Consider the following 22,740-nt stretch of genomic DNA (forward strand, 5'->3'; position numbering starts at 1 on the left):
TAAATAAGAAAAACAAGATAAGATAGGCAAGCCTACTATATGGGGGTTGAAGATTTGTAGAAATCTTACGTGTGTGTGTGCGTATGTGTATGTGCATGTACATAAATATGCATATATATATATATATACACATATTATATACCTACAGTTGTCTAATTAACATATTGACATTATTTTGACATACTACGAATTCATAATAAAAGACAAACTATGTAGTTAGAAAAAAGTATTATTTTAGTCCAAGGTAGGCAGTACATTTGTAATATTTTTGTACAAAAGAGTTGCTGACTTGTTCTTTGTGAATGCTAGCAAAAATATAGCATGTCATTTCTCAAAAATATTTTAAAATTATTTCTTTGCTGGTAAAAATCAATGTACAAACAAATATGCAGTCTACTGAATGATGGTGCTTTTAAATGCTAGTCAAAAGAAGCCATGTACAAACAATAATATAGATATGCATCTGTTACAAATATACTACAGATTTTAAGTCTTTAAGTATCCAAGAAGTTTTGCACACAATCCATTTAACTTATTTTTGGCATGAGACTCTGGCACATCAGAAAAGAACCACATCCAGCTGAAGTTTTGCAGATTTATGACATGCAGCATCAGTGGGTTGTCAAGTAGATTTTTCAGCTAAAATGCAGGTTTGCTCATGTATTCTTCCATCGTCTGAAAGAGAAAATGAAATTAACAAAATCACCCAGAAAAAAAACCAACAAAAACTCACAACTTCCAGTTCGATAGGCACCGTGCAAAATGAACATTCTAAAATGTAACTTTCTATTTTTAAAAATGATGCATTCTATTCAAATAGAGAGATGTCAGTTAGGATACAGGTAGATGGAGGGATGCATGTGAGGTAAAATGGTTTATTAGTAGTTCTGGGATGTTCCCAAAGCCCATTCTGAACACAGTCAAGAAGTAAAAGAGTGATGAGCAAGATGCTAGCTATGACAACAATTTCATTAGTAATCTATTTGCCATCATCTCCACGGAGATGTTCTTGAGGGATCCATCCAGGCATACTGATGGGAAGGACCCATTCATCCAACAGTTATCACCTGTATACAAAGGGTCATCTAGTGCGAGTTTCTAATGAAAATGGAATTCCTTCTAGCATTCAGGATATTGCACCTTGACTTTCCCTCTCACCATTCAGCTCTCTGAACGTACACGGCGGCAATAAAAGTGCACAGAGCCCAGGAGGTGACTCAGAGGAAGAACAGGAGTGGGCAGTCCTTGCTAACCACTGCATTAGGGCAATGGTTTTTGACATAACCGATGGACTATGCCAATAGAAAAGTATCAGCCATGCAAACCCTCCCCAGGAATAAGTAATGGTCGATAGCTTATAGGGATCTTTATAAATGGCAAAACTTTCGCCTCCCTCCACCCCCACCCCCACCATGACAGTCTTTCCAAAACGTGATCTAGACTTCTTCTCTACCTACTTTAAATGGCAAACACTAAATGTCCTTTAAACATTTTTTAAGTCAACCTCTTCACAAATGATGATTGTGATGAGTTGAATTTGTGAGTATAAATGCAGATGAAAAGAAAAATGAGGATGGAATGGGGCATAAGTCTGGATGGATACTGACCCCAGCAACATTCCTGGAACTTGAATCCTTGAAAAAGTTCCCAGAGTCATATTGAGGTGTTTTGTTTTTTTTCTCATTAGCTTCTTTTTGGCTTTTTATTGAGTTGGAATAAAACATGTGCAGCTTCCTGACCTCTTGGGTCTCAGGCCACGGCTGCCTCACTGTAAAACCAAGGAGTAAATCAAAGACTGAAGCAGCCTTCTTCCTGAGGAGGGGTTTTGGACCCTCAAAAAATTGGTATCAGCTTTGCTGCTATGATCGTGGTGATATGATTTGTCAGAACCTTTCAAAGGCATCTGTTGGTCTGTATCCATACTTCTGCCTCATTTTCAGAGCTGGCTCATAAGAGTATGCAAAAATTCTATTTTTAGAATTTATGCTAGGGTTCTGGGGAAAGAACTTACTCCAAAGCTTTGACACTATTGCTCTTCATCAACATCACTTCTGTTGGGGAAGCTAGATGGCACAGTGGATAGAGCACCAGGTCCAGAGACAGGAGGTCCTAGGTTCAAATCTGGCCTCAGACACTTCCTAGTTGTTTGGCCCTGGGCAAGTCATTTAACCCCAATTGCCTAGCCCTTACCATTCTTCTGCCTTGGAAGCAGTACATAGTAATGAGTCTAAGACTAAAGATAAAGTCTTTTTATCTTTTTTTTAAAATCCTTTTTTATATGAGTCTAAAGATAAAGGCTTTAAAAATATATTTACAAATATATTTACAAAATTTACAAAAATAAGATGACAGAATCATTGGGGGCAGGGAAGAATGTCTTTGTCCAACCATAATAAGAAAATAAATAATTTTTTTGGAAAAATCTAAGATGAGGAAGGAAATTCCTAAGCACCACAAGCTGGGTAAATACCTCATGAAGGGATTAAACAGTCTCTGGGACCTCAAAGGTTATGCCAGTGATGTCCAGCGGTGACAGATTCTATTGAGTACAGAAGATTTTAAGTGATGGCATTCTACTGGGGAGGGGGAATAGCTTCATCAGTAACAACAGGCCCCGTCCCCAGTCACCGATGATGATGGGGGCTTGGGGGTGGGGAGTGGGGATGGGGGCAGGTTTGCACAGAAACCTATAAAAGCATCTCCCCTAAATGTGGAGGAATTAGGTTCTGTGTCAGTGAAAAGGCTAATAACCAAGATGGGATCATGGCTCTTTGGAAGTACATAGCACTCTACAGTTTACATCCATCCTCATTTGGAATAGAAAGCCTGGGTACCATTACCCTCACTTTACACATGAGGGACTGAATGGCTGGAGATCAGAGCAGTCAAGTGGCTTGGCTTAATTATAAATTATAATCACAATTATTTAATTATTAATCCAGTTCCTCAAACTTCATATGCAATGCTATTTGTACTACACTGTGCTGCTTCTATTACCATTCATTATTCTTTTGGAGCCTTTTCTTTTTGGGGGACCCACAGGACCAACCCTCTTTATCCTTACATGAGTTCCTTCATATCTTTCTTTTTATTTTAACCCCTTACCTTCCATCTTAAAATCAATGCTGTGTATTGGTTCCAAGACAGAACAGTAAGGGCTAGGCAATGGGGGTTAAGTGACTTGGCCAGAGTCACCTAGCTAGGAAGTATCTGAGAGCATATTTGAACCCAAGACTTCCTGCCTGTAGGCTTGGCTCTCAATCTACTGAGCCACCCAGCTGTGCCTACCCCACCAGAATCACCTCTTAATAACATCTGAATGGAGCTCATTTTCTGCAAATCACCAAAGTCAAAGTTTCATTTAGAGCAACCTTATTATGAAATCCAAGAGACAGAAAAGGAAATGGTTATAAGGAGTAGCCTCACAAATGAGGACGCCAATAAGAGAAGTTCCAGGAGTCTAGATGGTGGGTCCAAAGGTTAGTTTGGAGTGAGCTACCTTTATTTCAGTTCAAGCCACTGTCATGAGGCCATTTCCCAATGAGCCTTGGCCACTTCTGATTACTCATTGTTCAGCTATGGCTTCCTTCACTGCCATCATTTACTAAAATCCACCTCCATCTTCCTTGTGGTTATTCCAGTAATTCCAACTCAATGATTTCTGGCCATTCTGCATGGAGCCACAGGGTTAGAAGAAAGAGAGTCCTTTCTAACGCATGAATTTCCTGCCTCTTTCTTCTAACCCTCACAGTAAGGACAGAGAAAAGAAAAAAAGAGAAAAGCCCAGCAAATTGCTACTGGCTCTTATAAATGCTTTCTAGATGTTTGACTTTGATTAGGAACCTGAATACAAAACTTTGAAAGTAACCTCTTAAAAATAACTCATCTTTAACTGGAAATGGAACTGCCAAATATCCTGCAAGGTCAGTGTTTCCTACAGGGCACAATTCAGAAAAACCTGGCCCAGTCTCATCCGAGACTCGATTCATCTTAATAAGCTCATCTTATCTTTAAAAAAATACTACAGGATGGACCCCAAGAGCATCACGTTCAAAGAAGGCTATGGTCATTGGATTTCTGGTTCATGAAACATCTCTTAAATTTTTTTCCTATAACATGTGCAAAAATACAAAGTAGATATAAGTTCCAAACCATTTGCTAAGGTTTCTAGAAACCATTTCTGGGAAAAACAGTAACATGTATTTGTATAACACTCACTTGAAGGTTTTCAAAGCACCTAACCTATATTCATTATTTCATCTGATCCTCACAGCAATCTTATAAGTAACACAAGTAGGATCATTCCCATTTTACTGATGGAGATAATAAGTAAAAGGAAATCCAAGATCAGAGAATCAGTTGATACAAGAGCTGGGATTCAAACCCAGATTATCTGAATATAAGTCAGATGTAGTTTCCACTGCCTCACAGTTATTGTCTTAGGACACACACCAACCCTTGTGGGCAACCTACAATTTAGTAACCTTCTCAACCTACAAAAGATATACCAAAGAAGCAGAAGGCACTGATTATCAGATTAGTTATTTATCAGTTTGTTTGCTAGGAAAGCCTTGTCTGATATTGGCTCCTTTCTCATTGGTCTGAAGAAGCCATTAATGAAATTGGCTCTTGCTTTCAAATCAAACAATCTATTAAGCACCTACCTCAAGAAGAAAGCTAGAAGACAGATGAAAGAAAGAAGAGAAATAAGAAAAAGTGGGAGAGGGAGGGAAGGAAGGAGGGAAGGAGGGAGGGAGAAAAGGAGGGAAGGAGGGAGGGAGGGAGGGAGGAAGGCAGGGAAGGAGGAAGGGAAAGAGGGAGGGAGGGAGGAAGGGTATTAAGCACTCAATATGTGGCAAGCACTATGGTAGGCCCTGAGAATACAAATACAACCAAGACAGTCCCTGCCCTTAAAAAGCTAACATTTTAATGAGGAAAGATAATATCTAGAGGGAAGCTGAAGTGGGGAAGGAGAAGCAAATACCATAGGAGTAGCCTAAAGTGCTGTGGAGGCCTTGATGTGGCACAGTTAAGAACAAAGTTGGCCCAGGGGAGTTCAAGATGAGGAGTCCTAAGTCCTGGTGGGAAGGAGGTTGAGATAACATCCTGGCATAGAAATATCTGGGAAGAGGCTTAAAAAGGCACTAGTTACCTCCAAAAGGTAATCACAAAAGATGGCATCAGCTTTACATTGTAAAATAACAGAAATTTGAACAGTTCCCATCATGCTCAGTTTCACTATACTCCATCGTGTTGGGGGTAGAAACTGAAGATTGGACACAGATTCCCCACTTATTTATACCTTAGTACTTAAGCCACTCTGCTTCCAATTTATTTATGAAAATAGGAAGAACAACCATACAGGCTCTCACGAGGAGGTGCTGAGATTTTTTAATTAAAATGATAAACTCCACCTTTAATAATAAAGCTCTAATACCTCTGACAAACGGCGTGGTGATTTATGATGACTCTCCCAGTGGAAAAGACATTTTCCTAAGATTAATTTTGCAGGCTATAAAAATAGGTTTTATTAAAAATAGCACCACAAGAATCGCTACCTTTGACAGCATTTTTCTGTGGTTTGCAGGGCCCCTACTAATTCACAAATAAAAATCTATCTTTAAACAATAGGCCCTAGGATAATTAAGCTTTTCTCTTTTCCCCACCCCTCCTCAGCAGGAAGAAACCTCCTGTTTCTATGCCCTTACATACCTCCTGTAACATATCAGAGTCTTCAATAGCCTTGACAGCTGACTTCTTTGAGGTTTCTTGGATTTCTCCACCCATGATAAACTCATCAAGGATAAAATATGCCTTTTCAAAATTAAATATAATATCCAGCTCACAGACCTGGTGGGATGAAAACAAATGTAAGACAAACCTGTGATAGCATCATCAGCATTCACATGCTAGCATCCGTCCAAATAGCAAATCTATTCAATGGATGCACTCTTGTGGCCAACCAAGGATACGATACAGTGCAGCATTCCAAGAATAGACAGATTCAGGGCTGTGGCCTTTCAGGCCCTGGATGGACAACAAAAATCCTATGGCATCACTCTATTTAGGTGTTATGCTATTTCTTTGAGTTCCCTCAAGAAATCATGGAATTGTTGGGAAAAGATCTGAAGGCTCTGTCATCGCAGACATTTTCCTGGCATGGAGCAAACTACCACTGATATATTTTGAGAATCAAAATTTTTTCATTTTTCCTCAGAGAACCTACTTGTCTCACCTTATTTCTCAGACTGCTAGTTTCTACTGTCCTGTCTTAAGATCCCAGAAAATTTCTAGTCCTCATTTCATGGGAAGGAGAACAAGGACCAGGGAGGTTCATTGATTTGCCAAAGGTCATACAGGGAGTCAAAAGAATCATGTTTTTCTCTAGGTCATTATTAACAACACTCCTAATGGGCTGAATCAAACTTCTGTTCATTTGGAAAGTTTGACATAATTTCTTGCTGAAGTACAGCAGCATAAGTAGTCATTTCCTATAACTTCAATTCTCATTTAAAATTATATCAGACATAAAATTTTCACAGGCATCAGGCAGCTAAGTTAGAGCAAGTGAAACAAAATCTACCCAGTAACAGAGAATAAATGGCTTCCAGAAAAAATGATTTCCTGGTTCCTAATGCATATTAAGTTGCATTACTGGATACAGATATTTCAGCCAATAGCTCAATATTTTAAAGATTTGAGTTCACAAACTTTCCTCCAAGAGGAAATGTTTTTCACTGACAGATCCAATTGAATCAAAGAGCATCTAAAAAAATTAACAGAAGCCATGACAACAAACAGCCATTTCAGCAAAACTTGGTTGCTAGTATTATTGCCTCTTTCTTCTTCACTGACATGAGGAGGCTTATGCAATATGCAGGGACTCTCTGTCTGAGGTCCCCAACAGTGGGAAAAGAATGTTCCAAGTGGATAGAAGCTCAAGATGAATAAAAAGAACCAGTATTTGAATACTGGAAATTTGTTTTCAGTGTTATTTTCCAGTTGTTTTTTCTTCTCTCTCTCCCTCTCTGTCTCTCTCCCTTCCTCTCTCTCTCACCTCTGTATCTCTCGGTCTTTCCTTCCCTGTTTCTCTCTATCTCTCTTCTCTTCTCTCAGTACCTAGTTTCCCTGAAAAGTATTATTTTAATGCTACCCTCACATTTCCAAAGTATTTTTCTATCGACCAGGTACTTTGTAAAAGGAAGCCCTGCTTCTAATTCGCAAAATTAAGTGGGATAGCAATATCTTAATTCTGAAGCTTCCTTTTTTATTATCATTGGCTATGAATCATCAATCATGACTATGGATTTAGAGCTGGGAGGCAGGGGATCACAGACTATCATCTACTCTATCATTTTACAGACGAGGAAGCCAGGACCCCACAGGGAGTAAACAGCAGAGGCAAACTGGAAACCAGATCTGGTTCTTTCGCTTCCTTTGTGGCCCTTCCATCTGCCTCATAACTATGACAATCTTAGCACTCAGTGGCAGGCTGGGGTCTCGAGACAGATCCCAGGATGAAACCTCCAGCTATCAGATGTCAGCACAGACAGAGGGCAGGTAATACAGGTAGCTAAGATAAAAGTCAAACAGCATCAGCACAGTCTCTCAGCTGCTCCTGGGTAGCGATCATCTCGAATTTATATGGGCAACTCTTCCTGCGTGATACAGGGTGACAGACCACAGGTGCTCAGATCCCTCAGAGTCTTAATGCCCCAGGCAATTCTTGAGACTATAAATTGCATAACAGTGACTTGCTGTCCTTAAAACCAAAAATATCACAGATTCACAGAACAAAAACAAAACAAACAAAAACTCAAATCTTCTCCCTCAACACAAGACATCTTAAACAAAGGAGGCTCCTAATGACTGTTTCTCCTAGGGGTCAGAGCATCTATTGAGCTAAAACCAAGGCAGATACACTAAGCGTGAAGAAAGGTTGTGGTCACCAAAGATCAAAACCGCTAACAAATAAAGATAGACAAGATTAGGAGACAAATACCATAGTTTGGGGAGGCAGCTCCTGACATGCAGTTAGGTGATCTGGTCTGGACTTCTAGCTCTGCCACTTAGAACTTAAGAGCAATCATTTGAACCTTTCTTGGCTTTGCTCTGGATTGTTCATCTGGAAAATGGCAGGCAGACTTAAGAATAGATGAGGTCAAGGGGTAGCTAAATGGCTCCCAGAGATGGGAAGTCTTGGGTTCAAATATGACCTCAGACACTTATTAGCTGTGTGACCCTGGGCAAGTCACTTGATCCTCATTGCCTACCCTTACCACTCTTCTGCCTTGGAGCCAATACAGTATTGACTCCACGACGGAAGGTAAGGGTCTAAAAAAAAAAAAAAAACTGAGACCCAGGGAGATCAAATCAACTTGCCAAGGGCACACAGGTAATAAGTGAGACAACTGAGATTCCAAGTCAGGAGGTGCTCCAGAGTCTTGATCTAACTTTCTTCCCTGTTCCAACCTCCACTTGCTTCATTACTTTAAGGCATTTTAATTTTAACCTCTACAAAAAAGGGCCAGAATTAATGTACTGGCCACTTAGTAAAGATAGAATAATTGAATGTTTATAGAACTGCTTAGAATTTTAATATGCTAAAAATGAGACAGAATTTAAATAAAGAGCAAGATTTTTTCTCAGCCAGAGAAAGGTGCCTTTTTTTTAACCCCTTATTAATTCTTAATAATTGAATCTTATTACTAGGTATCCAAGGCTTTTAAAAGTTTCTGCAAAATTCTTCCTTGGGAGCAAGGAGGAGATGATGTTTCAAAGGAACCTTCAAAGAAAAAGGCAAAGAAAAGGAATTTAGTTTTACTGATGTGGAGGAATGTTGAGAAATGCTGGAAGTCTTTACTTATCATCAACAATATTAATGAACATCTGGAGGTCACAAGTTGTCAAACTAAGGAGCTTTAGATTGGGCCTTAATCACCAATAGACTGTTATCACACTGAATTCTGGTTCATCAAAACAAAGGAAAAGAGAAAAGGAAAAAAAAGTGCTAAAATTCTTCCAAGATAAAATGGAAGATTAAAGTAAGAGAACAGTTCACTCTTCTCTGACCCTTCTGGCACTTTCACATTCATTACTGGTAGAAAGAATGAGTCAGGTTCTCTAGAGAACCAACACATTGTCTTAAGGCCTCTGACTCAAATCTTTTCAGATTAGCAGAGACCAGAAGTCAATTCTAGTCCACATTTAGCACAGCTAGGTTAATTTAGGACAAAGTAATGTGACAAAACAAAGAATAGAAAAGATGACAACTTTTTTTACTTTCTCCAGTTTTCTAGTATTTTATACTTTGCAAAGACTGTATTTTTCACCTCTTTACTACATATATATTTCATATTGCAAATGTTACCTGCAATATAATAAACATTTATTAAATGCCTTCTATATGCCAGTCACTGTACTAGAATAGAGATATAAATTTAAAAAAGGAAGATATTCTCTACCCTCAAGAAGCTTACAATCTAATGGAGTCAAAGACAATATACAAAAAGGAGATTGAAGGGAGAGAAGCATGACAAGGTGGTACACAGAGAAGGAACATGGTAATTGTAGAGACAAAACCAATCAGTGCACCCAGAAGGAAATGCAAAATTGGCTAAGATTCTGCGGCCTCTTTAAAAGGAGTCTTTAGGAGTGTTTTTGCTCTGCTTCCAATCTTCTAATCAAAAGAAAGTACTATTGAGATGTGGGTACCAAAGTTGAAGCAATCGCATCCTTGTTGAGTCATTTCAGTTTTATCTGCCTCTTTGTGACCCCATTTAGAGTTTCCTTGGCAAAAATGCTAGAATGGTTTGTCATTTCCTTCTTCAGCTAATTGTGTAGATACGGAAAATGAGATAAATGGGGTTAAGTGACTTGCTCAGGGTTATACAACTAGTAAGTATCTGAGGCCAGATTTGAACTTAGGACTTCCTGACTCTCCCGGTCAAGCACTCTATCCATCATGCCAGTTAGCAGCCATTAGAAGCAATCTCAATTGCTGGTAATGAACTTATGCTGGACAGGGAATAATGATGGTAGTGATATCAAGCAATATAGTTTGTAGAAAATGAATCTTTTATGAAACTTTACCCTCCTACTAGACTATAACCTCCATGAAGGCAGGGAAGGTGTCCAATTAAAATCAAGTAAAATTTTCTTCAACATTTGCAGTTCTTTTGTAAGGAAATATCAAGAATTATTAGTGAAGCTCAAGGGTTTCAGATATGTCCTAGCTTAACTTTCTATTTCACCTATTTTCTAAAAGTATTCTATACTGGAGCAAGAAATTAAATTAGAGCAAATAATTAAGTAAAAAGTCTGACCAATGAGCCAATAAGTGAATTATTGACCAAAAGATGGGGATGAAAAAGAATAGTTTGGGAATGAAACCAGGAAAAATTTTAATACGGTCCTAAAATAACACAGTTAAACCTATATGTAAAATGTATGGTTAGTCAGCAAAATTATTAACATGTTGGTTTTATGGAGGGGAGCAGGGAAGAAGGAATGACACAAAATTAACCTCTCTAAGAAAAGAACTTAACAGATTTTTTTTTCCTTGTTGGAAAACCAAGGAAAAATGTCCTAGTGAGTCATAGTTCAAATTCAAGTGCAGGTGTTCTTAATCATTTTTGTGTCATGAATCCTTTTTTGGTAGTCTTGTAATGACAATGGATTCTTTCTCAGAATGTTTTTGAATGCATACGGTTCATTCAAATGTAATATAAATATAAATATAGGATTACAAAAGAAACTGATTATATTGAATATAGTTATCAAAATAATTTTTAAAATAAGTTCATAAATTCCCCTGTCCTAGAGGCTTCCTTTTTTAATTCACAATAGTTAGGGAAAATTTTTGCTTGAGTGCATTTTTAATTAGATTCAAATATGTAAAAAATAAAAATGCACCAATATTTTAATTGTAGAATAAGATTTTTGGGTGAGAAGAAGAGAAAAAAAATGGGCACTGTGATTAAAGCAAAATTTTGATTTTTAAGATGGTTCCCAATTAAATTCTTATTTTAAAAAAAGACTATTTAGAATTATGCATGTCAAGATCTGAAAGATTTCTTGAAAAAAATCTAACAACTGAGATAAATATTCAACAACCCTTTGTTTAACTACATTAAACAAGGCTTAAAATGGGGAGAGGCATATTAACAAAGGTGTTTGCCATGAAGAAAGTTCCAATCTGAGTCCTAAGTAAAAGAACTTTTTCAGACAACATGGAGCTGGCTGTGTCAAGCTCCAGAGTATTACAGAGCCCCCTAAATGAGATCTATGTCCACACAAAAAAGGCTAGCCTAACTACTCACATTGGGAAAAAATGAAGTGGATGAAAACTGTCTAATGTTCCAAGTATGAAATGAGGTTGTGTGGATAGCCTCCACACAATCTATTAGTCTCCATCTAATGGAAGGAAAGAGAAAGATGTTACTTTTTGAAAACTACACATCGATTTTAATGATCCAAACCTTTTCTTGAAAGGAAGGACTATCTTTTTAAAATTGCAAATCAATTGAGAAGAGTGTGTGGACAGAGTCTACAATACAATAAAGATGACAAGGGAGAACAGGCAACTTAAAGAGATATAGATTGGAAAAGGTCATACTGAAAGAGTAATAACTGATGGAGACCACTGGTAGCCTCCAATGACAGGAGCAATGGCCTGGATGAATCTCCATGGATTATCTCTCTTTGGGAGAACACTAAGAAGCACCCATGGGACTGCTGTCAGGATTAAATGAAATAGTGCATGTCAAAAACTATATAAATGGGTGTCACTACTTAGAGACAACCAACAGAAAGCACAGTGGAATCTTATAAGCTCTTTATTCTTCCGTCGGATGTGGTCTACTCTGAGGTATCATATCAGTACTTTGAGGACAAGACAACCAGGGCAGGACAGCTGGAAGCACTGTTCTAGTGGCATTAGGGGAGAGAAGAGAGAGAGACCAAATCTGGGAGCATGAAGGGGATGGGAGAAAGAAGGGATGTCGCTAATGGAGATGAAATCTACTTCCAAGGGAAGATGAGACCTAATTATGTTGTCCACACTACAGGTTCTTCCTTTGTAACTTTTTCTTAAAGCTACCTAGGCCAATCAAAGTAATTATCTAAATGGAAGCTTGTCCTACATTACTCTCCAACTTTCCAAAAGCCACAAAATAGAAGAGTGGGGAAGTTGTATCAAGTTCATCTTCTATCAGAAAGGGAAATAAATTTTGTGTAATTTATGACCCTGCAATAATATTTTAGAGTTAGTCTTTCTTCACACAACATCATTTTTGACAGGTTGAGTATTTTGATGCTAAAATGCTCGGGGCACAAAGTATGAAACAAAGCACAATATGTGAGTTGCAAAGGCATAAGGAAATCTGGGTATACAGCAGGGGTTAAGTCGATAAACATTTATTAAGCTCCCACTACGTGCCAGACACTGTGCTAAACATTCATAACGGCAGCTAAGAATTGGGAAAAAACAAAGGATGGTTTCCTTTCAAGTAATTCTGGTAATGAATATATAGTTTTGTTTTGTGACTGGCATTAGGGAGACAGTATTTATTTGTATAATATTTCCTTTTGGAAACAGATATGCAGGGATTCTATGACTACTTCCCCAAAGCTTGTACTGTGGTTACTATCGATCAAAGTGTAACAGCACCTATTTCCCAGGGATATTGTGAGGGTCAAATGAGATAATAATTGTAAAGTGCTTAGTACAGTGCCTGGGCACACAGGAAGGGCCATTTGAATGATAGCTTTCCTTATTATGATGGCAACTATTGGGATAATGCAGGGTGAGGAGGGGTGGAGAAAAACACTGAGGTTGTAAACCTAGTTAACTAGAAGAATGGAAGTGCTTTTAATAGCATTAGGGAAGTTAGGAAGAAGAGCAGACTTGGGGGAAAATATCAAGTTCCAAAATACTTCAAGAACCTGTGTAGGGGCAGCTGGGTGGCACCACGATGGAAGTGTCAGGCCAGAACTCAAGAAGACTCATCTCTGTGAGTTCAAATCTTGCCTCAGACACTTACCAGCCATGTGGGACCCTAGCAAGTCGCTTCACCCTATTTGCCTCACTTTTTTCATCTGTAAATTGAGCTGGAGAAAGAAATGGCAAAGTGCTCCAGTACCTTGGCCAAGAAAACTCCAAATGGGGCTACTTAAGAATCGGACCTGACTGAAAATGACCAGACAAGAACAATTTGTGCATAAAGCCATCACGGCGGCAACGAAGTTTCAAGTTATCACCTTAAACATAAGCCAGAATATATGACTCACTGGAAAAAATGTGACTTTTCATGTCCAGACTCAAAGAGGAGGAAATAATGATAAAAATAAAAGGATGATAAGAATTTTGTTTAAAACATTCTGCTAATTTTCATGCATATACCAAAGTCAGACTCACATTTCCAAAATACTTGTCTAGTAATTCCACATAACGATGTACAATCTCTAGTGTCAATAGTTCATTGTCTTGATTTTCTACTGCACAGCAAAAATATAAGCTAGCATATCTGGAATAGAGAAAGAAAAGAAATTAAATTAATTGAAATACTGAACAATTTGGAGTGATTTTATCACAATAAGACTGGGTAGATCTTATCTTTTTACTTCCTTTCCAAGGAATCTTTCCTTGAAAATAAAATAATTGTTTATTTGCCACCTGCCCTGCCATAGTCTAGATGATGCAAAAGCTGATTCAAGGAGTTGGTGTAGGCTGTTTCCTAGTGGATACCATATCTGAGTTCAAAGTCTAGTTGTGTGACTGTGGACAAGTCCCCTCATCCTTTCTGACCTTCCATCTTTATCTCTAAAATGAAGGGGTTGTAACAGTTGGTCTTTAAGCTCCCTACATAAATCTATGACCCAAGGACGTGTTGAAATGCAAACCTTGAGACAGAACGTTGTTTCCCTGCTTCCTATAGTATATTTCTATAATACACAATTGTTTCCATCATAAATGAATCCAAAGTTACAGGTAAATCACAAGTCTCCCACTGCTAAGTGTTCCTTTGGGGATACTTTTCTGCTCCAAAAGCCTAATTCTACAACAGACTCAACTTCATCTTGCAGTAAAACTGCTGAGCATAATATGGTTCTTGCAGTACATAACCCAAGTTTAACCTTTCTAAGCCTTCTATGTCCTATCTGTAAAAATAAAGTAGTCCAAGTTAGATAAACTCTTAAGGTCACACCCAGCACAGATATTTTAAGGATTTTCTACTGGGTTGGAACACAGAATGTAAGAATGTGTTATAGCCTTAGGAACTACAGATAGGTAAAATGCTACTTTTTACTGGGTAAACAAGATAGAGAAGCAGAAAAGGGAACTTGATTTATTCTTTTTATTTTTTTTCCCCAAGAGGGATTCTGCCAAAGAACAAATGGACTATAAACATAATCTTAATAAGGCAGCTATAGGAGAGTGAAAAGTCAAATTCTGCTTTAAGATTTTTTTTTTAAATGAGTAAAAATTGTAGAGGGGCAAATTTTGGTTCAATATAAGGAAAGTCTTTATAACACTCAAAACTCCCCCCAAAAGTGTTACGGATTATCTTGATAAATATTCAGTTATTCTGGCAAAGGCTACTACATATCCCACTTGAGTATGTTCTAATGTCAATTTTTGTTCAGGTGTTAAGTGGACTAGATTACTCTAAGTTGCTTTATTATTACTCTCTAAGATTTTGGAATTTTTTCAGCTTCAGGTCTTAAACTTGTAAGCTTTCCCTGACAGCTAAATCATTAAATATTTGTTCTCCTGCAGAGTTAACTCTAATCGCCCATTCCATCTCTCCTCAATCATCTCAGATATCCTTAGTTCATTTTAGATTTTTTCATGGTTATTTGCAAATAATTGGACCATCCTTCCTTCTTACAGTAGAAGAAGTTCTGTGAAATAGTGTAATATAAGAAAACCAGAATTGAATTGGGCAATAGCAGATGCAGGTTTGCCTCTTATTTCTGCCACTGCCCAGCTATGTTACCTGGAGTAAATTAACTTCTCTATGTCTCAATTTTCTCATCTGTAAAATTTGGGGCACAAACCTGATAATCTTTAGCATTCCTCCTTACTCTAAATTCTAAAATTCTATTCACAGCATATTCACTGTGAATATTCACACATATTCACTATCTCACTACTATTTTACAAGTAAGACTGGTTTAGAAAATGAAATAATTTTCAAGTTTACAATAAATCATTAAAATCATGACCAAAACCCAAAAGTTCTCATTAAGTTACTCACACCTTTTATAAACAAGTTTTAGATCCTTCCAGTCAACAAAACTGCTGGTCTTATGACCACGAGACAGAATCATCTGTACAATTTCTCGGATGATCTTTTTTCGCTCTTTATCAGGTAGTGTGGTATACCATTTCTGCAGTCTTAATTTCCCTTGTCGACTGAACAGCAATATAAAATGGATCTAGAAAAAATAAAGTACAGGAGTAATATCAATTCTCAGCAGCATCCAATCTATAAGAAAGTAGAATTCACATGAAATTCTTCACCAATCAAAAATCTAGAGAAAAAAAGCATATAACTTTCCCTGTCAATTCATTTGCAATTCATTATGCAAATTCATTTGCCAAAAAAAAAAAAAAAAAAAAAAAGATAGTAGTGGACAGTGTTTATTTGTAAGTTTGTTTACATCCAAAGGCCTAAAAGGGGAAACAACTTAATTAATGCAATTTAAAAATAAAAAGCACCTCCCTTAGATCTTGAGAGGGATAAGAAGGTAGGATGAGAAGAGATAGAGAAAAAAGAAGAGAAAAAAGGTAAAGAAAGCAAACATAAAGAGGAAGAAAAGAGGAAAAAAGGCCTATTAAAAGTCTTTATTTGGGTTGAAAGTGTCAAGATCAATTATCATCATATTATCATGTTCAACCTTTTTTCAAGTAATTTTAAAATAATAGAAGCAGAAATAGAAAAATAAAATAAAATACACATATATTTTAAGTAAGCTAAAAAATGCGGTCTTTTTTATGGATACTTCTCTCTCACCATTCCTAAGGGATTTTTTAAAAGCCTATAGAGATTTGCTTTTGAAAATGAGTTCTCAAATTTTTTTTAAATGAATGTTTAAAAATTGTTTTAAGGTAACTGAAGAAAAACAGTTTTTTAATTTTTAAAAAGAAAGTACAGATAACAGTTTTCAAAGTAATATAGAATTTGTCTATTTTTTTTTTAAAGAAAACAGATTCAATTTCATATAGAATCTTCTATGTTCTGCCGTGTGTGTGTGTGTGTGTGTGTGTGTGTGTGTGTGTACACGCGCACTTTCAAGGTTCAAAATAAGGTCAGATACTCATCCTGAAACCATACCCAGAGTCCATTTTGCCTCCCTCAGGAATAGTAATGAAAATCTAAATACTAAAATAATACGGGAATATTAAAGTTCGGTGCCAAAGATTTAAAAGCAAAAATGAGGAAATGGAAGTGTAACTGAAAAAATGTTTCAAATTATGACACTTTTTCTCGAACAATGCTTGCTATGCTTTACCAAGTAGGAGGGAAGGGATGGAGGGAGGGAGGAAAGGAGATATGAAAAGGAGGGAGGGAGGAAATGGGCTCTCAACCATAGATCTCTTTGGCAATCTGGTAGAGACATCTTAGAGTAACATTTATTTCTTATATTCATAATTGAAAGAAATATTAAATTAGTGAAAATAAAGACTATTTTTTTCTTATCCAAGTTCATAGACTACCTGATCTATCCATGGACTCCTGATTAAAAACTCTGCTTTAGAACGAAACTAGTTTTCAAGATGTAGATCAAATGCATTTACCTTCTTGGTCTATAAAAATAGGTTTAGTGCTACTTAATTATAGAATTTGGCATAAATATAGGAAAATGCAAAAGAAAGCAAAGAGTACATGAGTTTTAATGTCATAGTTGTATGCAGTTAATGTACAGTACCTTTCCCCCACCATTAACACAGCATTATGCATAACATTTAACTTCTACATCAATTCAAATCTTGCCTCAGATCCTATTCTCTTTATCTATAAAAGGAAGGCGTTAGATTTAGTAATTTTTGAGACCTGCTAACTCTAAATGTGATTCTACAATTTCATTTTAAGAGTCTGACCTTTCAAATTCTTAAAATCACTAAATATTTGTAAATTGTTTATAAAAGGATCTAAAGGGGATTTACTAGTTTAAGTGAATTGACTACATAGTATTTTACTCTACATGATCGTCTGCTTTAAAGGAATCATACAGAATTTGTTCATAGCAAGATTAAATTTTGGCAACAAATTCTTAAGATTTCACTTGTACTCTGATTAAAAAATTTTAATTAACTGAATTTTAATTTAGCAAGAAATATTCTGCTGTCATCATCTGTAAAAAGAACAAGTTTATTATTGAGGAAAATAAAACTTTAGGGAAGTTCTGAGTAGGATATAATTGGGAAAGATATTATTCTTTAGGAAACAGTTCTACCATGGCTATAATTTTAAGATTTGGCAGAAATGTCTAGAGATGGCAAGATATTGAGAATGAAACTTATCTTTATTCATTCTTTAGCTTTAGAGGTTCTGAATATTTTGTGTTTCAGATGCTTTTGGCAGTCTGATGAAACCAATGAGAATAGAATATTTTAAAATTCAAAAAAATAAGATTATAAGGAAATATAATCACATTGAAATATAATAACCAAACTATTTCTTTTTAAAGTTCATAATACCCAGGTTAGAAATCCATGCTCTAAAAAGAAGAAAATGTTGGTAAGGAATCTATTTTGTAAACATTTGGGAATAAATATAGCATTGTACAGGAGACAAAAGGAAATAAAATTATCCAACTTTTCTACTGAATATGTTTGATTTTGGATAAATCATTTCAGCTCTAGGCTCTAGCTGTTTTATTTTTAAAGGAAAGGATTGGATGAGAAAATCTAAAAGAGCTCTTTGCTCAAAAGTTTGAGCAAACAGCCCAAAGCCTCTTTTCCTGCCTTTGAATATCAACTAATCAGTCACCAATTCGCCATGGGTCCTCTTCAACAAATTAGTGCCAGTCCCAAATTCTGGATCTTGGACATTCCAGGATCCCTGCTCTATTGCCCACCAACAGTCCCTAATGCCTGGTTCTGCTTGACACAAAGAAGAATCCAATTAAAAATCTACTCTTTTTATTCTCCTCTTCCAATGGTCTCCCAAAAGACATGGCTACTGCGAACCTCCTTGATTACCTTTACTGTTAGAAGTATTTCCCCTCAATAAGGCCAGCTTGCTTTACTTTTTCTCTTTCCTCACTCCTGCCTCCTTGTATTCTATTTTGTGGTTCTGTCACTTCTTATGTTGTGCCTCAGCCTCCTGAATCTCAAGGTGATATAAGACAAATGTTCTCAAGCCCCCACATACCACAAGGAAGAGAAGGGGATCCATTTTTCTCAGCTCTTCTCCAGGACCAAGCTTGGCAACTGTACAGGGTTCAATTCCTATCCCACCTTTTTTTTCCCTGTCTTTCCATTTAGTTGAAGGTGGGACAGGAATAGGAATTTTATAGAGGGCCTATTATATGCCAGGAAATGCACACTTTTACAAATACAAATGAGTATACCATTTTTCTGTTCAGCTTCATTGTCTTTGTATCATATCAGTTTTTCCATGATGTTTTGAATAATTTATCAAATCTTATGGTACGATAATTTTTCATTACATTTAGGTACCAAGTCTCACTTGGACATTCCCCTAATTAATAAGCATTGACTTTATTCCCAATCTCTGGGCATTCAAACTTATGATGCTGATAACATTCTTTTTAATCACTGCAACTCAGAACACATTTTATTAAGGACAGATACGAAAGTGTTTAAAGCAACATTCATAGAGGTAGCATAAAAATGTATGAAATCACAACTTACAAGTCTATATTAAATTAACCAAATAAAATTCCTTTTCTAGAATTCACTTAATAAGTTTGTTAATAGTTGATTTAACATTTTTTTAAAACGACATTAAATTCACACTAGATTTAAAAATTCCTTTTAATTTACAGAAATAATTTAGAAAGTAAATTTAGTGAAATCTCACAAGAGGCAATAAATATCCTTATGGATGACATCATAGCCAGTGAATATCTATGCAGTAATTGGACATATTCCTTAGGTTACTCTACTTCTGCCCAAATCCTCTGAGTATATGGTTGAGCCAAAATGTCTCTAGAGGAAGCCATTCCTATTATCAACGACTAGAAGGCATAGATGAAACCTGGATGATTCACAAACTTAAGTACCCTCAAGGATCCTATCTTAAGAATTGTTTTGGCCTCAAGGTTCTCCATTAGTTCTTGGACAATATTAAACCCTAATCCTGGTTGCACATTGACACCCCAAATCAAAACTATTCCTGTGGTCCTCAGAATTAAGCATTTTTCTAGAACATCAACTGTGGCCACCACTGACAAAATGAACTTTCAGGAAAGCCAGAGACTAGATCAATACCAATCTGGACCCCACGGTGTTAAAATAAAAATTGAACTACCTTTCTGAATGCAGAACTTACTGAATTGAACTGGTTTTTTCACTTTAAATTGAAGATAACTAGTTTTTCTCCAATAACAATGGACTAATGTTGACCCCACCTACAGAAAATTAGACCCAAAAATGATATTCATGAATGGGAGTGAGCATAAGGACAATAATCATCTATCAATAATGACCTGCCTCTAATTATTTCACATTGTGTACCCTATCTCTAAAAACTAGTTGGGGGAGGGGAGCAGTTGGGTGACTCAGTGGTTTGAGAGACAAGCCTAAAGGCAGGAGGTCATGGATTCAAATCTGACCTCAGACACTTCCTAGCTGAGTGACCCTGGGCAAGTCACTTAACCCCCATTGCCTAGCCCTTACCACTCTTCTATCTTGGAACCAATACACAGTATTGATTCTAAAACAGATGGTAAAGGTTTTAAAAAAAACAAAAAGAATTGATATTAAGATGGAAGGCAGGGGCAGCTGGGTAGCACGGTGGATTGAGAGCCAGGCCTAGAGACGGGAGGTCCTGGGTTCAAATACGGCCTCAGACACTTCCCAGCTGTGTAACCCTGGGCAAGTCACTTGACCCCCATTGCCTACCCTTACCACTCTTCCGCCTATAAGTCAATATACAGAAGTTAAGGATTAAAAATTAAAAAATTAAAAAAAAAGATGGAAGGCAAAGGTTTATAAAAAATTTTATAAATAAAACTAAAGGGCAGGTATTTGGTTGAGTGGATAGAAAGTCAGGCCTGGAGTCAAGGGGATATGGGTTCAAATTTGACTTCAAACCCTTCCCACTATGTGACTCTGGGCAAGTCACCTAACCCTCACCGCTCTTTTGTCTTAGAATTAATATTAAGGGCCTAGAGATGGGAGGTCCTGGGTTCAAATCTGGACTCAAGACACTTCCCAGCTGTGTGACCCTGGACAAGTCACTTAACCCCCATTGCCTAGCCCTTACCACTCTTCTGCCTTGGCACCAACACATAGTATTGATTCTAAAACAGATGGTAATGGTTTTAAAAAAGAGAATTGATATTAAGACAGAAAGTCAGGGTTTTAAATTAAAAAGAAAAAAATTCATAGTCCTCAGAAGCCACACCACCAGCTTAAATTCATAACAATCTCGTTTAGCACAAAAATAATCAACAATTCATTAAGACACATAAACAAATGTGTATGCATGTTTTCTAAGTGCTTTTCATAGTAAGGAATGAAAGAGCATTCAATGTACTCAAGACTGATAAAAGAGACCAACAGAAAACTGTTAAAGAAATCAGACAAGCCACCAATAAATGAGATGATAGAAGGTGGCCTATGAAGAACCAAATGAGTAGGATTTTTAAGGGTCCGAGGGCTTCAAGTTCAAAATTACAGAGATGAGAATGGCAAGCAGGAGATGGCATCTGATGACAATGACTACAAAATTTCAAAATCAGAAACCTATTTCCTATGAAAAATTCCTTCCATTGCATGAATTTAAACCTTTAGCAAAGAAGGCATGAGGTTATTTGCTCTGCGGCATTGTATTTCCTGGAAACCATCTTTTTTTTTTTTTTTGCAAAATTCTCAAATTGGGAGCACCCCATGGCAGGGCTTCTCTTTTGATGCATAAGGATGTCAGTGTGGAAACCCAGGCTGGGAGACCATGTGGCCCTACAGTCACATCTCCCAGAACTTGGCTGCCCATCCACTTCCCTTGGTCTGGACTTAAGATCCAAGAGTTTCCCTGTAAGTGTCCTCTCGCAGCACATGCCTGAGCATCCCTCACCTCTGAGGTTCTGGCTAAGTGGTTCCCTCCTGGATCGGTGCTTTCAATCGAACATTCTGTATATTTAACTTTATTTAGAGCCAACGACTTCTCTTTAAAACGGCCAATTTACAGATAGTTTCTTTCATTTGAAGTGTGCTTTTTAAAACATGTCTTTGACATAATTTTGGTAACGTGAGTACTGTGGGTCCCGGACGCTCTCCAGTTCTCATCTAACAGCCTTTTTCCCTTTTGCACTAACCTGTCACTCACTTTCCTACCTCTTTTGTTTGCTCTATCTGGAAAGTTCTCTCAGATTTCAGGCAGTCCATGAACTTGGACACGGAGGGAAATACATCTTTCTTTTCACTAATCTAGAGCTGAAACTTAGCATTTCCTTCACTTATGAATGCAGGCAACGAACCTTCTTCTAGAAAGGCTTCACAGACTGCCAGAGAGGTCTAAGGAACAAAGAACCCTTAAGAGCCCCCTGTTCTGGAGTCACCAGGACTCAGGAAGTTAGCAAGCCTTTAGGGATCATCCAGTTCCATCTTCTTTATTTACACATGAAGAAACTGAGGCTCTGATTTGTACTACCATCAAAATCCCATCTTATACCTGGGTACAGAGTATGAATTTAATAAATGTTTTATATTTATTATATATTATATTAACATGTAGCGATGTCATATATTAATACTATATTAAATATCATTTCTTGTATTAATTACACCCACACACATAAATAATAAATAAATATATTATACAAATTCTATTAAATATGATATCAAAGTATATTATATTAAACATATAATTTATTAAACACATAAATTATATATTTACATATATGACTAAATCAATAAATATATAATTAAATGTGTTGGATTGAATGTAGGCGCACACACACACACACACAGTATTGAGGCAACTGGGTGGCTCAGTGGATAGAGAACCAGGTCTAGAATCGGGAGATCCTGGGTTCAAAGCTAACCTCAGACACCTGTGTGACTTCACCCCAACTGTCAAGCAATTCATTTAACAACAATTGTCTAGCCCTAAGTATTGATTCCAAGACAGAAGATGAGGGTTTTTAAATAAATAAATGCTTATATTGACTGACTGGCTTCCAGGAGAAAAGAAAGATGTGTTATTCACTCTTATTTTATCCAATGCATTTAATAGAGATCTCACATCTTAAAGTAATTGATAAATTGACATTTGCTATAGGAATAAACAAACGCTGATCCAAGATTCTTTCCTGGCCTCCCCACATACACACACAGAAACACCCTTTTTCAGGGCAGCTATATGCTTAGAAAATAAACTCTAAATACATGAATCCTGGCTGTCACTCGAGTTCTGTTATAGTTTAATTAACTGGAACACAGGTGAGTCACCCAATGACAGTAACCACTAAGCCAGGAAAAACACAAAACCAGGTTAGCCAGTGTAAGTAAAAGGAAAATATTCAGAAATCACAACAGTAACA

At 36.9% G+C, this 22,740-nt stretch overlaps 1 protein-coding gene across 1 annotated transcript in view; it reads right to left on the reverse strand.

Moving 5' to 3' along the window:
• Positions 1-226: 226 nt before the first annotated feature.
• The window catches only part of AP1S3 (adaptor related protein complex 1 subunit sigma 3), a 70,618-nt gene continuing 48,104 nt past the window's right edge, over positions 227-22,740 (reverse strand). The window contains 4 exon segments of the mRNA XM_044670788.1: positions 227-675; positions 5,713-5,850; positions 13,418-13,526; positions 15,263-15,441. Coding sequence (XP_044526723.1) covers positions 640-675; positions 5,713-5,850; positions 13,418-13,526; positions 15,263-15,441 — 462 coding nt within the window. The 3' untranslated portion in view covers positions 227-639.

This window comes from Gracilinanus agilis, chromosome 3 (assembly GCF_016433145.1).
Source record: "Gracilinanus agilis isolate LMUSP501 chromosome 3, AgileGrace, whole genome shotgun sequence".
NCBI lineage: Eukaryota > Metazoa > Chordata > Mammalia > Didelphimorphia > Didelphidae > Gracilinanus > Gracilinanus agilis.